Here is an 18,160-nt window from a genome sequence, read left to right as displayed (position 1 = left end):
ACCTGTGCAGGCACAGAGCGGGGAATCAATGCAGAAATGGCTATTTAGGGCACTCACAAGTTCAGAAGTATAGCCGAGTTTGAGTTGTGTAAGGCAGTATTTCACCTGAGTCCCAACCTAAGGAAGTAATATTAGAGCCAGCAGAAAGCTTAGGAGCTGGGAGATGTGTGTGTACACAGTTAAACTGGATTCTCCTGAAGCCCCTCAAGATGGTGTGCTCTGTTCAATATTAACTTTCACCGTGGTTCAATAGTTATATTTTAACTTTTGTTAGGCTTAACCGTAGATTATGCTACAAGCCATTGTAGTCCATGGATCTCTAGCCCACTAAGGAAGTAGTGTTTGTAAGGCAAATAAAAACCAAAACTTAAAGCATTTCCTGAGAACCATGAGCCAGCAGTAGAAGCACCTTCCACTGAGATCACTGCCCGTGCTGCTGACACAGAGCCGCCTCAGTGGCCAGTGGGAGCACAGCCTGCAAAACCCCATCCTTTCCTGTCGCATCAAAACACTTGAATGCTGAATCTGGGAGAGGTCTGTCTTACAGAATATACAGAAGAAAACTATTCACTGTAAATTGTGTTGATATAATATGTGAAAGCCTGAAATAAAATCTTTTAAATCCTAAAAACTTAGGAGCTATGCAAGCTGCTGTGTTTGGGGAACAGACTACAGATTTAGGGTGGTAAGATTAATAAACACATCCCTTACTTCTCAAGCCCACTTTTCATTTTTTATTTGAAAAGTCATGTCTGACATCCAGTCTTCTGGAATTACACTGTCTAAGGTTTTCCTTTTTGCCTTGAACAGGGCCAGAGGCAATATGAACCTGAACCACCTAGAGGCATTGGGGAGGAACGTGTATTTTTCTCCAAAGAGGGAGCCCTGGGCAGTGTCTTCCACTTTAAAGCCATTCTCCCTAGTGCTCAGAGAAATGAACACTTATTTTTTTCTAGCTTGATGAGAGAAATATCTGCCCTAAAATAGCTGTGGAAAACCAGAAACTTAACTGACTATCTTCCCCCATGTGCCACCCGGTCTCAAATACTCTGGCAAGCAGAAGAGGGCTGGAGCCCCACATGGAGGGGACCAGGGCCACAGGGCAGGCACTGCTAACAGCAGTGGGGAAGAGAACCACATGACTCGAGAAAAACAGTCACCTAGTGGACTCTTTGGCTAAGTCTAAGAAAAATCTTAAACTTTGGGAGCTAACAGTGGACATTTTATTATCATAATCACATTCTTCATAAAAAGCTCTAGGGGCAAGTGAGCCCAATGTCTGGGTGGGCAAGAGATTCTTCTCTCACCTTGAGCTGGCATTGGAGAGGATGAAAGTAAGAAGAAGCTTGGCTACAGAACTTGAAATCCACATCAGAGGTGGAAGGATGTGGAAATGATTTTGAAATACTTCACAGGCAGCAGTCTTCATTACCGGATGGGTTTTGCCTGCGATTGTGCTGTGATTTCTAGACTGTTGAGAAGGCCAGTGTGACTGAATTCATTGAGTCATTTGGCTGAGGGCCTGAGTCATTCCTCTCGCTGCTGTGCTGTGATCAAAGGAAGTACAGAGACATCAGAGATGGAAGCTTAAACCTGTTCCTGGAGAGCTACTCTGGATTGGGGAATAATGAGTCGGCTTTTAAATCTCACCTGCTGTTCACTTGAGAACCCAGGATGAAAATAGTTATGAAACGCACAGATCTTTATGCTGTTACCTGATGCTGAAAATAGAATGAAATATTTTTACATGAACAGAATCATAGTCAAAATGGACTGTCGTCTTTTGCAGTCTTAATTGTGTTTCTTTTGGTCCTGACGGTTGCCTCTTTCAGTATTTGTATAATTTAATTTATCTTTGCAGAAACCCGCTCCACCCAAACCTGAACCTAAACCAAGAAAAACATCTGCTAAGGTAAGAGGTGCTCCCTCCCCCATGTTGGCCTTTTAAACAATGAATAACTTATAATCCCATATCTACAGATCATCCAAGGAAAGATCACATTTACTGTTTCAGGCTAAATGTACCAACTAGAAAAGTGTCCCCATTGTTACAGTCTTTCTCAAAAGCCATAAAGCATATGCTTTACCAGGAACATGTTTCCCATTTGGTCAGTAAAGGTGAAGAAAGTCAGAGCATGTTGCTCCAAGAAGCCTCATATCCAGGAGGGGTTTGGTAGCAGCACACAGTTCACATGGTGGTTCAGAAAGCATGAGGCTGGGCCCTGGCGCCACAGCCACCAGCAGCTCCAGAGACTTGGGGAAGGGATCTGACTTCCTACAACTGGTCTTAGGCTAGTCTGATGACTCATCATATAATAATTAATACTAGCATATAATTAATATCAGCAAACATTTATGTGGCTTGACTATGCCAGACCCTGTTCTAATTGCTTTTCTTATGAAGCCCTCATATCAGTCCTACACATATCCGGTTTTACAAGCAAGAAAACAAGCACAGAATTATTAAGAAACTTTTCCCAAATAGCTTTTCTGTGCTCTGCCCTTCAGAGCATTGTTGTGAATTATTTGAAACTACGTGCGTTTGGGAAGCGCTGGGTGGCTCAGTCGGTTAAGTGTCTGCCTTCGGCTCAGGTCATGATCCCGGGGTCCTGGGGTCAAGCCCCACGTTGGGCTTCCTGGCCCAGAGGGGAGTCTGCTTCTCCCTCTGCCTCTCCCCTTGCTCATGCTCTCTCTCTCTCTCTCTCACTCTCTCTCTCAAAATCTTTTTAAAAAAAGAACTAGGTGTATTTGTGGCATGAGTAGATGATTCTGAAGCAGAACTACTTCTTTGGCTTTGTCTTAAAATCAGGAACTTTTCTTCACATAGAGCTTCATTTTCAAGCATTTTCTCAACCTTCTCGTCCCTCTGAGGCCCTCATCCCCTGGCTTCCCTGGCTTCTGCCTCCTTCTTCAGTTACCACTGCTGCTCTCCACGGCAGAACCACTTCTCTGTAGCGAGAGAGGAGGTCCACTGAACAAGTACACGAGGAGAATCATCATTTTTTCCCCCAGAAGAGAAAGTCAGTGGACAGTCTGAGCAGCCCGTTAACATTCTCATAGAGCGTCAGTGTAACTCACCGCAGCCCTGCAGAACTGGCTTCCCCTTCGTCCTGAAAGCCACCGCGTTGGCCATGGTTGCACTCGGCCTTGTGTTTGGACGAGGCCGACTGATTCTCACTGACCGCACACCCTGTCTAACATGCTTTGTCTCCCTGTGCTTTGACCCTCTGTTAGAAAGAACCGGGAACAAAAATTAACAAAGGTGCTAAAGGGAAGAAGGAGGAAAAGCAAGAAGCTGGAAAGGAAGGTACTGCACCATCTGAAAATGGTGAAACTAAAGCTGAAGAGGTACTTTCCATAAATACCTCCCACTGATTGACTCAGTGTCTAAAAAGAAATTGCTCAATGCTTCAGCCGGTGATAGCACGTTCATAATGTCTCTTTTTATTGCCCGCAATGTTATTGCAGATCCACATCTCTCGCTCAACTGTTAATGTCTCAACCTCCAGAGGTACCCCACCCAGCACACTGTCAGTAAAGGGGCAGATTGAAACAGTGAGAGTTAAGGGTACAGTAGAAAATTCTGCATGTTTGCAGTGACTAGAAGCAGATAGTAGTGTGGTGTTTTCTATTAGAAACAGTGGGAGCTTGCAGGTAAAGCTTCTGTGGCTGTTTGAAAAGCAGAAAGCACTAAATGCAGCAAAGTGTTCGCATACTATATTCCTGCCTTGTCTGTTTTACATCCAGAGTTGAAATAGGTTTTGCAATAGAGCTGCTAAAAAACAGGTGTTCAAAGTGTGTGTGTTGGTTGGGTGGACTTTTTCTTTGGCTTCTAGTAGCTTTAATAGTAACTGCCTCTCTTTTTTTCCCTTTTTCACAGGCACAGAAAACTGAATCTGTAGATAACAAGGGAGAATGAATTGTCGTGAAAAATCGGGGTTGATTTTATGTACCTCTCGGGGCAACTTTTAAAAGCTATTTTTACCAAGTATTTTGTAAATGCTAATTTTTTAGGATTCTACTAGTTGGCATACAAAAATATATAAGGATGGACATTTTATCTTCTCATAGTCGTGCTTTTTGGAAATTTCCATCATCCTCAAGTGAAATAAATATCAGTTTGATATTGGAAGCTGTGTGTAAGATTGATTCAGCATTCCACCTGCTTGCTTTAAAATTTGAGTCTTGTGCGTACTGTGGTGTTTTTACTGTGCGTATTTAAAATTTTCACGCAGTTTTTCTAGAGCAATAATCAGTGGTGCTTTTGTACCTAGGTTTTATGTGATTTTAATGAAACATGGATAGTTGTGGCCACCTGCTGACTATTTGTGGTTTAAAATAAAAGGTTTTCTTGCCTGCAAAATACCTGCTCCTTAGTAGTGTCTTTACTAAACTTGGGTAATGTTTCATTTTGTTGTTGCAGAACATGTGAAGAATATTTACAGTTTGTGCTATAATGGTAACTAATAAGTCACACAGGCTTATTTCTTAATTGTTGGGCCTTTAAAACTATTATTACTTTAACAAAACCATCTATGAATGCTAGTGTGGAAGAATTAATCTAAAACACCTGATGCCAGGGATGCCTGGTGGCTCAACGGTTTAGTGCCTGCCTTCAGCCCAGGGCATGATCCCAGGGTCCTGGGATCGAGTCTCACATCAGGCTCCCTTCAGGGAGCCTGCTCTTCCCTCTGCCTATGTCTCTGCCTCTCTCTCTCTCTCTCTCTCTCTCTCTCTCTCTGTCTCTCATGAATAAATAAATAAAATATTGAAAAAATAAAACACCTGATACCAGAAGTGGTCAGCAACGATCACCATATAATAAACTTAGTAAAACACTACTTTTTAAAAGGTCTTCATAAACAGAATAGAGTTCTGTTAAACCAGAGCTGTGAAAAACCATAAACTAGGGCTGATCCTTAAAAATCTGTCACTTCCAAAATATACTAAATCACATTTTACTAAAATACTTTCTCATTAGAGAGGACTTCACCACTTTGAAAACTCTTCACCCAGCATGACCATATTTTAGTCTTGCATCAACTGGAGAAAGGAGGTGGCATAGGTAATATCAGAGCTCCTTTCTGGCTAAGAAATAGGGACTTGGATGTATATGCCTTCAGGAATGAGAAAAATCAGGATTCGAACCTGGTCTTTTGAATTTTAAACATCACCTGTCTTGGTCTGTTCAGGCTACTGTAACAAAATACTACAGTTTGGGCATCTTATAAATAAAAGGGACTTTTTTCTCAAAGTTCTGGACACAAGATCTAAGCTTCAGGTGTCAGCATGGTTAGGTGGAGGCCATCTTTCCGCTTCTAGCCTTCCCACTGTGTCCTCCTATAGCAGAAGGGGCTAGGTTGCTTTCCAGAACTTCCTAAGGGTTGTAATTCCATTCATGAGAGCTCCACCCTCATGGAAGCACCTCCCAAATGCCCCATCATCTTGGGGGGTAGGATTTCAACATAGGAACTTGTAAACATTCAGACTATACCAGACCTTCTTTCTGAAAGGACACAAGAGTGCCAGGAACAGAAGAACAACTACTTTGTAAATGTAATTTTTTTCCTACATTCCTGAGAAGTTTGGAGACTGCATGAGCACCCCCAGGAAAGCTGAATTCTGGGGATTCCTCTAAGATGAAGACTTGAATCTTTTAAGATGAAAAGTAGCACTAGCACCTGCACTGCTCAGAGACTTGCAACAAGGCTCTTGTTCCTCAGGGTCTTAGCGTTTATTGGAGGGCTCAGAACTTGTGTCATTATCCCAAGTCTGTTGTGAATCAGCTGCATTTACGGCCATATTATATGCAAAATAATCTTGTTCATAGTTAGTTTTTGGCTTCTGATTATGAAATGTACCTTAATTTGTGTTGGACACACTGAACAAAGGAAAATAGCTGATATCCTGTGAATACTTAAAATATTTTCAGTATGCCACCAGTACACAGCTCAGCTATAGTGCTAGCTTGCTTCCAAATCACAAATGCAGCATAAACTTCACAGGTCTTCTTTTTAAACAATGACAAAAGTGCTACAGGTGATTTTTTTTTAAATAGAGATAATAGTACATAGAGAAGTCAAAGTCCTCCCTTCTCCCATTCTTGTGTCCTAGAGGTAGCACCACACACCATTTTCTCTGGGACTGTGTGTATATATAGTTGTGAATATGCATGCACACACATATCCACATACAATTTTTAAAGGAGAGAATATATACATTCTATTTTGAACTTCAATAAATTATAATTCGAGATAAAAATTATTTCTAATACTGCAGTGCTGCCAATGATACTGCAATAAACATTCTTGTACACAAAGCTTTTGCCTACTTAGATATTTCTACTCAACTAAATAATTTCTTAGAAGTGGAATATCTGAATCAAAGGGAATGTACATTTGACATTTTGACTATTGCCAAAAAGTTGTACCCATCCACTTCCATCAACAGCACATAAATGTCATCTTTTCTTAACCTTTGCCAGCACTCTTATTTTGGTCAGCCTAGTAAATGAAAAATAATGCCTCACTGCTTTAAGTTTAGATTTACCACTAGTAAAATTGAGCTTTTCATATTCTTAATGGTCATTTGAGTTTCTTCTGTGAATTCTGATGTTTTTCTACTTTTGGGGATTAGAGTGTTTTAATTCATTCACACACACACACACACACACAAAATCATTACAGTGACCATTGATGCTGTTACTTTTTCTCAAACACGCAAAGATCAGGGATTCTTAGGTCATTGGTATGCATCTATTAAGGTTTATGGGTATTGGGACGTCTGGGTGGCTCAGTCGGTTAAGCTTCTGACTCTTGATCTCAGCTCAGGTCTTGATCTCAGGGTCATGACTTCAAGACCCTCATTGGGCTCCACACTGAGCATGAAGACTTTTTGAAAATAAATAAATAAGCCTATTTTTAAAATAAATAAACAAGCTTTATGAGTATTATCATTATCACATTAACAAGGTGAGAGAATACTGTAGAGCAGACAACTACCAAAATAACATAAGAACCTCAGTTTTGTTCCCCAAAATTTGCTCTGATGGATACTCTGCCTGCAAACAGATGGAAGTTTTGGTCATACCCATGAGTGCCACATTGCTTATCCCAGCAGTGAATTTACACATTAGAAAGTTGCCTCTTTCTTCATAACACCTGTCTGCTAATCTGATGGGAAATCATAACCGTATGAGTCTACAATGATTCATCTGAGTCATGGACATCTCCTATAGTTAAGCCATGTAACTTGTGTGATCATATGTGCTAGTCCTAATATTCTCCCTGGAGTTGGCCCCAAGGATTGTGGTGGAATTAGAGTGGGCTATGTGAGCAAGCAGCCCTGAAATTCCCATTTTTAAGTTACGTGAAAAGATCATCTGAAAGTCAAGACCATTGGTCCAATCAATTAGGTGAATTGTCCCATAAGATCTTGAATGTATATTTACATACTTAAGGAATTTGAAACAAGAGTATGAAACAAAGGCTTTTTTCCTGTCCCCAAATCTTAGGGGACTTCACTTTTGGCTTGAGGTACAACTGTTATCCCTTTTGCCAATCTTAGCAGGCATAGGGAAGTCATTTCAACTTTTAGTCATCACATATGCTAACATGTCTTCTGAATGCTTTTCACTTAATCATGAGTTCCAAACTTTTATTATCATTTTCTATTTATTATTTTATGTAAAACATTTATTTAAAATCTCCCAGATTCATTTTAATGATTAAGATAATAATAAATAGTCACAATTTATTTAAGGCCCTGTGATAAGTACTTTACATAAATTAATTTGGGAGAAAACTTGTGAATTCTGTGTAATTTTAATGTTCTCATCCTTAAGTAAAAATGAACCCAATTTTCCAATGCCAAATAGAGTTCAGGCTTATTTAAAACTGCAGAGAACTCTGTGACTACCTTTCCTTCATGAGAGAAGAGAAAGTCTTTGAAATCCTATTTTTAAAATGATACTTATATATAAACTTTATGACTTTGAATTAAGCAATGGCTTATTAGGTATGACACCAAAAGTACAAGCAAAAAATTAGTAACACAAAAATTTCAAGAAAGAAAAAAGCCACAGAATGGGAGAAAATATTTGTAAACCATGACCCTTATGATCAGATTAGACCCTTATCTGATAAGGGTCTAATATCTAGACTATGTAAGGAACTCTTACAATCCCAAAATAAACACTGGCGAAAGATTTGAAAGATGTTTCTCCAAAAACGTACATCAATAGCCAATGTGCAAATAAAAGGATGCTCAACAATTAGTAATTAGGAAAATGTGAACCAAACCATTATAAGATACCATTTTACATGCAGTAGGATGACTTTTAAAAAATGGAAAATAAAAAAAAAAAAAAAAAAAAAAAAAAAAAAAAAAAAAAAAAAAAAAAAAAAAAAAAAAAATGGAAAATAGCAAATATTGGAGAAGAAGTGGAGAAATTGAAGCCTTTTCTTCATTGTTGGTGGAAATGTAAAATGATGAAATCTACAAAAAACAGATGGGAAGCTCCTCAAAATGTTAAACAGAGTTACAATATGACCCAGTAATTGCACTCCTAGGTATATGTGCCCTAAAGAACGGAAAACAAATGTTCACACAAAAGATTGTATGTGAATGTGTATTAGCGGCATTATTTATAATAGCCAAAAACTGGAAACAATCCTGATGTCCATTAATTGATGAGTGCATAAACAAAATATAGTTAAGTATATCCATATAATGGAAAATTATTCAGTCAAGAAAAGGAATGAAATACTGATATTTTACCACATGGATGAACCTTGAAAACACCAGGTAAGTGAACGAAGGCAGTCACCCCAAACCACTGATTATATGTGTCTGAAAGGTCCAAAATGGCAAACTCATAGAGGTAGAAAGTAGGTACATAGTTACCAGGCACTGGAGGGAGCAGAGAGTGGGAAATGACTACTAATGGGTACAGTTTCTTTTTTGCAGTGATGACAATGTTCTAAGAATAGTGGTAATGGTTGCACAACCTTGTAAATGTACCAAAACCCACAGAGGTCTACACTTAGAGATGACATTTGCAAGGCTACCTGAAGGCATAGGATTTAGAATCAGGAGGTTTGATTTTAAATCTCAGCCTTATGTCTCACTAATTGTGTGAACCCTGATGCGTCATTTAACTTCTGCCTCTCAATTTTTTTATCCTCAAAATAGATTCAAAATACAATTACTATCTGTTTGACAAAGCTGTCGGGATCGAATGAGATAGTCACTGTGAAATCACTTAGCGCAATGCCTACAATACAGTAGGTTTTCCATAGATGCCAACTGAATTGAAATTGGATGAATACAAATGAGCCAGGTAGGCTTTGATGAGCATATATCATGTATGTTCATGTTAGACAGTCAGCCTGCATTCAGTCTCCTTTGAACAATGCAAAAGGAACAATCGTGCTCCACTTAGTGTGTAATGGTTAAACTAATAAACCCAAACCAGACTGCCTAGGTTCAGATCCTCTTTGTTACTCATTGGCTATGTGACCATGGACAAATGACTCAGGCTCTCTCTACTCTGTAAATCTTTAAGTTCCCATCTGCAGACGGAAATAAAAATAGTACCTACCATTTAGGGTGTTAATAAATGCTAATGGTACAAAGTAATTGTTCAGGAAGTATTATATTTGGTCAAAACATGGAGTAGATGAAATGTTAGAACGTTGAAGGAAGGGAACATTGTCTCATTTTCCTTTGTGACACATAGAGAGGCCCAGTTAATATTTGTTGAACCAAATGTGATCTTCCAGAAGCATGGAAGAACCAAGTTCAGGGCTGTTACCATTGCCATATCCATCTCCAAATTAAGCTAATTACATGGTATAACTCAAATATATAAATCACAGTCCTGTCCAGTCTTCCCTGAAATTAACATAAAAATTAAACTATTTTTATTTCACTTAGTTTGTATTTAAGCTAATGCCTTTTAAAACACCAATACCATTAACTTTAAGAACATTTTTCTGTTAGTTGTGATATTATTCTTATAGCAATACTTGTTTAAACCTATGTACTCACATACTTTTAATTTAGACCCAACTTCAATTCTCTAGAAAAATACACCATGATATGCAATACCTTTATTTCTACATCACAAAGCACTTAACACTTAAACAGGGAATATTCATTTAGAGATAAGTACACCTGGACCTAGGTTAATGAGTCTTGTTGAATTCCTTGAAGCCAAATCATCAACTCTGAATATGGGAAGAATCCCTGAGGTCTAGTTCCTCCCTGATGTGCCTTAGATTCCCCTTTATAGCAGGACCAGCAAAGAGTTCCTCAGACTTACATCTGGTCGTAAAGGAGTTATCTCTCAAACATCTCCAAGACTTAAAGTGTACTTTTTTATTGCTGAACCCAGAACTATTTCTTGCACCTTTCACCTATTGATCCCAGTTCCATCAGGACCTGGACACATAGGACTGATTCTTCCCTCCAGCAGTCCTTCAAACATCTGAAAACATCTATTATATTGCCTCAGAAACACATTTTGGTCTCTCACACCCATCCTTATAGATTATGGTCATAGGACATAGATCTGTTTTTCTTTTTAAGATTTTATTTATTAATGTGACTGAAAGAGAGAGATCACAAGCAAGGGGGAGTGGCAGGCAAAGGCAGAGGGAGAAGCAGGCTCCCCGCTCAGCAGGGAGCCCAATGTGGGGCTCCATCCCAGGGTCCTGGGATGGTGACCTAAGCCAAAGGCAGATGCTCAACTCCGACTCAGCCACCTAGGCACCCCAGAACATAGGCCTTTTTAAAAAATATAATGTATTTAAATTAGTCTCATAAACTCAGATGATTGAGAAATTGAAGCAGAAAAATTCAAAACAATGACATTAGGTTGAACTATGTGAAATACCTATCTTCTCTTACAGACCTTCAAAAACTGATTTCATATGGATCAAACAATACTTATACTCAATTTTTTTCCTTTATGGGAGCTTGATTACTGATTTCATCCTGATCTCTAATAAGCATGTTTACAGGGCAAAGAAGACTTCAGTTCTGCACCAGATTCTGTCTTCCAGATTTATCCATTCATAAAAAATATAGTGAACATCTAAATTCTGGGCATTTAGTGGTGAGAAGGTCAGTGTCCCTATTCTTACGGAGCTTAGAATCTAGTGGGGAAACCAACATTAATTACTTAGTAACACAAATAAATGAGCCATTACAGAATTCTAATCTCTTCCATGGTAAACTCTTCGTGTTAATTCCTCTAATGGACTCCATTTTGAGAAAGATGTTAGCCACAAACAAATCCACAAGAAGCTAACTTATTGAATAGCATTTTAAAAGTATTAATTCACCTGGTTTCTATAAAGAGCCTGTGAAAAATGACAATTTGGGCTGGCATAATAAATGATTAGTTGTTCTTCCAGGAAATAATTGGTCCTGAGCACTTCTCATGACTCTTCCACTGATATCTTTTTGACTAGAAGACTGCAGTCATACAAATCACTGGTGGAATTTAAATGACCCTACAGGTGAAAGAGATTTCTGAAGGAATGGAAGATGGGAGGAAGGTGGCTTCAGAGTTGGGAATCACAGAACTGGACTGACCTTTGTGGGCATCTGACGTAGCTTTGCTCTTAGAGCCAAGTCTCCTTTGAATTCTAAAAAAGAAATTGCTTTTCTTTTCTGCACAATTTTTGAGGTCTTTTAATAGTACGCTTTAATTCAGAATAAGGGAATTTTTAAAAATGTATGTTTACTTTTTTGTCATGGAATTTGATTTAAGAAATTAGTAATTCATGGGCCACCTGGTAGCTCAGTCAGTTAAGTGTCCAACTCTTGATTTCAGCTCAGGTCATGACATCAAACCCTGTGTTGGGCTCTGCACTGAACATGAAGCCTGCTTAAGATTCTTTCCCACATCCCTCTCTCTCCTTCTCAAAATAAATAAATAAATAAATAAAAATAAAAACTAAATGAATTCTAAAAACAAAATTGGTAATTTTATCATTAGTAATGATATTCTTAAAAACTGGTTTACTAAAAAAAAAAAAAAACTGGTTTACTGAGCACATACAAAGTCCCAGGAGCTGCACTGACCTAGCAACTGTTATGCAGCTACCTTGTTCTGAGCACTTTGCTACAGAAGTACTAACAAATACAAAAAAGACATGTAAGTTTGGGCTTTGCTCTTAAGAGATAAAACAGGCCTTGACTATATGCATTTCTGATTTATTTTTTGAGTACTGATTCATCAAAACTGAGGCTACAGTAAATTCCCCCTTAATCAACAATTCTTGAATGTCTACAATGTGCCCCATGGTGGATAGCAACAAAGGGTTACTGACATTTTCTGTCATGATGAGTTGCTTTTCCTCTGCATTCTCATAGCACCTTTCCTGACCTATATCTTGTACTTATTTTGTCTGATACTGTAAAATAATGTTTCCTTGTTTATTTCCTCAAGTAGAATTTGAGCATCTGCAGGAAGGGAGTTTTTCATCCTTGTTCTCCAAAGCACCTAACTGGTGCTGAGGACATAGTAGTTACTTAATGAATGTTTTATTGTTTATTGAAATGTTGGACTAAATTAGGTGGCCCAAACTGTTCTCTCCACTTTCAAAGTACTGCTGACCTCAAAGGAAGGCAAAACTATGGCACATATAAAAGGAAAAAAAAAGACTCTAGTGTACAATATTGTGTTAAATATGTACAGTTCAGAAGTATCTTGAGCAGCTGTGAGAAGGTTCAATGGTGGGGAAAGCGTAGAGGCTCCTGATTTCTTAAGGCGGCCTGGAGGAGTCATAGAGGATCAGGAGGACTTGTCAGACAAGGGAACAGCCTTTGGGAGGGCTGGAGGGAAGTAAGTAGAGTCAAATGTATCTGCAATTGGTTCATCTCTCAAAACTATGTTTTGGATACTTGAGTAATTTAATTCACCATTGCCTGCTTTATTACTTCTGTAAAATGACTGAGTTGGATTTGACCAATGACTTGTAAAGCCATTTTAAAGCAGTAAGATACCAGTCATTCTCTCTTGATGGTGGTAGAGGAAACTGCAGGTGGTGTATGACTCACCCTCTTGACCATCACCTCATCCCTTGGGGCAACTCCTTATGTTCCTTGCCCAACCCCGTGGAACACAATTTGAAGACTATTGAACCAGGGGATCTCTGAAGGCCTGAGTGACTCTTCCTCCCAACTGTCAACTTGCACAATTTGTGCAGAAAGACAGGGATACATGATGACTGGAGTAGAGGGTTGATGGTGGGAAGCAGAGAGAACTGAGCCTATGAACATAAGTCACCCAGCACTGTGCCTAGCAAAAAATAATGACTCAGAAATGTGATGTAAATGTATGTGGGAATGTGATCTTTGTAGGCTAGGAATGTGAGATCTATGTGGTCATAGAAGCACTGAATGGCAGTCACCAGTGTTTGGACTCGATTCAGTAAGAAACATGGAGCCACCCTGGATTCTTCCACAAAGAAGAGACAAGATGAGCACAATGTCCAAGAAAGAAGAGTCTGGCAATTAACTGGGGCCCTCATTTACCCTACATTTTCCCTTTAATTAGACTATGCCTGGATATTGTATTTTACAGAATTATTGTTAGTTTTCTAAGGTATAAAATAGTATTATAGTTATTCTTAGGAAATGTATGCTAAAGTGTTTTAGGGATAAAGGATTGTGATAACTGCAATATTTTCAAATAATTCAGATATGTACATACACATGTATACATATATCCATCTATATAGATACAATAAACATGGCAAAATATTAATTGTTGCAGCTAGTGGTTGGTATGCAGGAACTCTGTATTCTTCTTTTCTCTATGCTTGCATATTTTCATAATAAGAAATTGGAAAAGAAGTGAGGAAACAATGTTTTTTCTTGATCTTCTTATAGAAGAAAGAACAATTAATAACGGTAATCAGTAATGATACTCATACACATTAAGAGAGTATATACTCTGTGATGAGTTGTAAAGTAAAAATTTGACCTGACTCAAAGCTCCTGAGAAATAATCTTTAAACTCTTGGAATTTCCCAAGTGATAGAAGTGTTTTTGTTATTCCTGGTAGGCCCTGTGGGCCATGGGTATCAGCCCAAACTGGGGTGGAGGGCGCCGTACAAGACTGGAGACTGATGGGCAATCAATCAATTGTCAGTCAATCAATCAATCATACTTAGGCAATAAAGCCCCAATAAAAACTCTGGACACCAAAGCTCTGGTAAACATCCCGCTTGGCAGTATTCCATGTGTATTGTTACACAGCAATACCAGAGGGGTAACACAACTTGAGAAAAATGGAAGCTTTGCCTTTGAAATCCTCCTAGACTCCACCCTATGTCTCTCTTCCTATAGCCTATTCTAATTTTTATCATTTCCCTTAATAAATCATAACCATGAGTGTTATACACTTGCAGTGAATTCTGTGAATCCTTTCAGTTTCATCGCATTATCAACCACAGGAGTGGTTTTGAGAACTCGTTGAACCTGCAGCTGGTCTCAGAAGTGAGGACAGTCTTGGATTGTGCCCTTAGACTTTGCAGCTTGGCCAACACCAAGCTCAGACATTCTTCTTAGTACTTTTGTACAAATATTTAATACTTATAACCTAAGCATTAATGAATTGCCGTAAGACTTATGATTTGGCCTATTTCCAGATAAGGAAATTTAGGAACAGATAACTAATTTGCCCATGGTTATGCAGTGAGTAAATGCTGGAACTGGAATTTAAACCTTGGCAAGCTGTGCCAGAACAAGTGCATCTTGTTGATAAGGACACAAATCTCCATCAGGAATATGAGCGAAAAGAATTCCAGAGTACACAGGTCCAGGGAGCAATGTCGTTTGAGTCCTGTGTCCTCCGTTCTCTAACTGCAGAAATGTATAATAATAATGGACGTTCAGAATGAACACCCTGAGGCACAGCAAGACATTGCCCCGAAAGAAAGATTCAGTGATGTGTAATTCTACATGCTTTGTTTTCTAAGGCCATTAAGTGGACTAATTAATTTCATAAAGAAGTCCAAGAGTTCTAAAAGAATGGGCTTTCTCATAAACTTTCCCCTTATCCAAGCAGCAAGACCTCCACATTCTCTGACCATTCTAGTTAATAGGAGGCCTGCTGTAAAATTTCAGTGGCATGGAAAAAATGCTTTAAAAGAGAGAGCAGTCCCACACCTCTCTCCACTAATTGATAGTTGACAATAATCCAAATCCAAATGACATGGGCTTGCTTCAGAATTCAAAAATAGGAATGGCAAAAATTTCAATATCCTAAAGAAACGATATGAGGAACAATCTAACAAGTAAAGCTCCTATATACTCTTCTTTTGCAAAATTCAAAATGCTCCAACAGGGAAGGTCTAATTTTAATAAACCACAAATTTCAAGACTTTGCAAGCACTTTGGTAATTTTGTAAATCAACTAGCTGAATATGCATACAATTTTAATCAAATTGTCACAAAAGCTTCCAGACAAATGGTACTGTATAGGTGCAAGCAAAAAGTGTGAATGACTCTCTGCAGTAGTCACCAAAGTTGGGCATTTGCTCTTTGAATACGTGCATTGATGTGTAAACAATGCCCTTACACAGGTTGTGAGGATGCTATTCTTCTCTTGCCACCCCCAAAAAGCCTGGAGGTAAGCAATTCACTAGTGGGGGAAAAAATTAGGCAATGCCAAGAGTACATGAAAACAAGAGAGATCCAAGAGATTAAACCTCTGGTGCTGCTTTATTCTCCTAACTTGAGCCTCATGCCCAAACGAATCTCTTAAGAGGTTTTAGTTTGTGCCCTTCTATGGAATTCCTTAAGTGGCTTATATTTCATCTAAAATATAAAACTCACAACTCTAAACAATGTGTCTTGAGATTATGCTTTCCTCTGATCTCTACTATAATCATTTTCTGATTTTTTTCAGTCATCAAAAAAACTTGATTTTAAAGCATAATTATGCAGTGTCCTAAAACCTTATGTAGGAAAAAGAGAAACAAAACAAAGAAAAAAAACACACCACCAAAAGAAAACAGGAAACAGTGTTTACATGTTGTCTCATCTATAAAATAAAATAATCAGAGTGCCTATAGCAGAGGGATGTTATGAAGATTAAGTGAATTAATATTTTTAAAGGGCTTAGGACAGTACCTGGCACATAGCAAACTATATAACTTCGTAATACAATTTTTTAACACAAGCAAAAGACATTTTTCAGGCACAAATAGAATAAAGTGAGTGAACATCAGACAACTGGCTCTGTCCTCCTTATAAGTAATTAAGTACCATGAGGCTGTTCTAGAGGCAGAGAGAATTGAGGTACAGTGGGAGAAATATGTTTCCAGCAAGTCTTAGCTAAGTGTGTTATCCCTTGGTTTATTTTCATTATATGAGTTTTTTGATTCTGCATACTTTGAAGTTTGCCTCAAGGGAAAAAGTTGAATTGGGACTCTGTGACTAGAATCTTTGGCCTGGAAGGTTGGCACCTTCAAGTGTTTCTTATGCCAAGCCTTTGAGATTCTGTTCCCGTTCCAAAAGCTGACAGGAGCTTCCTTGCAAGTTTTTCTAAAAGAAATGAATGAGACTAAACTCCAACAGATTTCTGCCTTTATGGACTCTTAACTAGCCTAATTAGCTTGGTGAATTAGCAGTATGAAGGCCAGAATGCAGAGTGCAGCAGGCCCCGGCACTGGGGGTGGAGACATTCAGAGGCCCCACAGATCACGAAGGGAGACCAGTCCCAGAGCCAGTGGGGCCACTCAAGAAAGGCTGCCGTGAAAAGCCTGCAGAAAAGCTGCTGCCATCTTTTGGCTGATTGCACAGGAACATGGATTTTGAACTTATGAGCCATGCAAATTTAAATCCAGAAAAAGATTTTGTAATGCCAAGCCTAGTGAGCATAAGATATTACATCATTTATACATTGGACTTGAGAAAAAAGAAGGACAATTTTAAGGTGGTTCTGAGTAGCTCTCTTCCATCCCCAAAGGGAGGGAGAAATGACTGACAATGGAAAGTGCCACTAAGCAGTGACAAAAGGGACCCAGGTCAAATGCAAAGAACTTCCAGGCCTTCTTAGAAATGTTGTACTAGATCCAGTCAGATCCACCCACTCCATGTAACAAATATTTGTTAACATATCCTTTATTATACTGAACTAATGCTTATAGATAATATACCTATAAAACTCAATATACTGCTCTAACTGTAAAATGCTAAAGAGTTTAAAAGAAAAGTAATTTATAATTATTTCTATATGTAAATATTTAATCATGGCTTAACTAGAAGACATAATAATAGGGGCACAAAATAAATTTAGATTTAAGAGAAATCACACATATTCTGTGAATGAGCAACACACTTTCCTTATGCCAGAAACTTTGAAACCAGGGCTAAATGTGTTTATAATATGTGTGGAATCACCAGGCCACAACAGCTGCAGTTGCACTGGAGACTCCAATGGCATTGCAGTTGATGATGTAGTTTTCTGAAATGGTGCACAACACTTATTAAAGTTCCAAGCCAAGCACAATGTTTAAAACTGTGCAAAAGGTATTCAGAATATTCAGTGTGTAGGAGCGTGTGGGAGGCTCAGTCGGTTAAGCATCTGACTCTTGATTTTGGCTCAGGATATGAAATGAAGCCCCGAGTAGGGCTCTGTGCTGGGTGTGAAACCTGCTTAGGATTCTCTCTCTCCCTCTGCCCGGCCCCAGTATCCCCATCTCTAAAGAAAAGAAAGAAAGAAAAGAAGAAAGAAAAGAAAGAAAGAAAGAAAGAAAGAAAGAAAGAAAGAAAGAAAGAAAGAAAGAAAGAAAGAAGAAAGAAAGAAAGAGAGAGAAAGAAAGAAAGAAAAAAGAAAGAAGAAAGAAAGAAAGAAAGAAAGAAAGAAAGAAAGAAAGAAAGAAAGAAAGAAAGAAAGAAAGAAAGAAAAGACAAAAAAAAAAAAGAAAAAGAAAAGACAAACTTATGAGCAGGACTTTTTTTTTAAATCTACATGAATGGCCAGTGGGGACATGAGAAAGTCCTGAGAGATGCAGGACAATGCTAGCTACATGGGACTGTTCGCACACTACACTGCAGGATGTTCAATATCCCCTTGTCTCTGCCCAGGAAATGCCAGTAATTTCCTCCAGACCCCTCTCACCCCCCCACCCCCCCT

General features: G+C 38.6%; 1 protein-coding gene across 4 annotated transcripts in view; it reads left to right on the top strand.

Annotated features, from left to right (window-relative positions):
• HMGN3 (high mobility group nucleosomal binding domain 3) overlaps positions 1-4,363 on the top strand; it is a 32,396-nt gene extending 28,033 nt beyond the window's left edge. The window contains exons 4-7 of one of the 4 annotated variants that reach the window (XM_025444487.2): positions 1,862-1,912; positions 3,235-3,348; positions 3,469-3,568; positions 3,881-4,363. In XM_025444487.2, the coding sequence (XP_025300272.1) occupies positions 1,862-1,912; positions 3,235-3,348; positions 3,469-3,568; positions 3,881-3,894 (279 nt within the window). In that variant the 3' untranslated portion in view covers positions 3,895-4,363. The other 3 variants (XM_025444488.2, XM_025444489.2, XM_025444486.1) reach the window with 3 other exon arrangements.
• The last annotated feature ends 13,797 nt before the right edge of the window (positions 4,364-18,160 follow it).

Source organism: Canis lupus, chromosome 12, assembly GCF_003254725.2.
Source record: "Canis lupus dingo isolate Sandy chromosome 12, ASM325472v2, whole genome shotgun sequence".
Classification (NCBI taxonomy): domain Eukaryota; kingdom Metazoa; phylum Chordata; class Mammalia; order Carnivora; family Canidae; genus Canis; species Canis lupus.
Note: the sequence above shows the minus strand (reverse complement) of the source record. Positions and strands in the feature narration are given on the sequence as shown.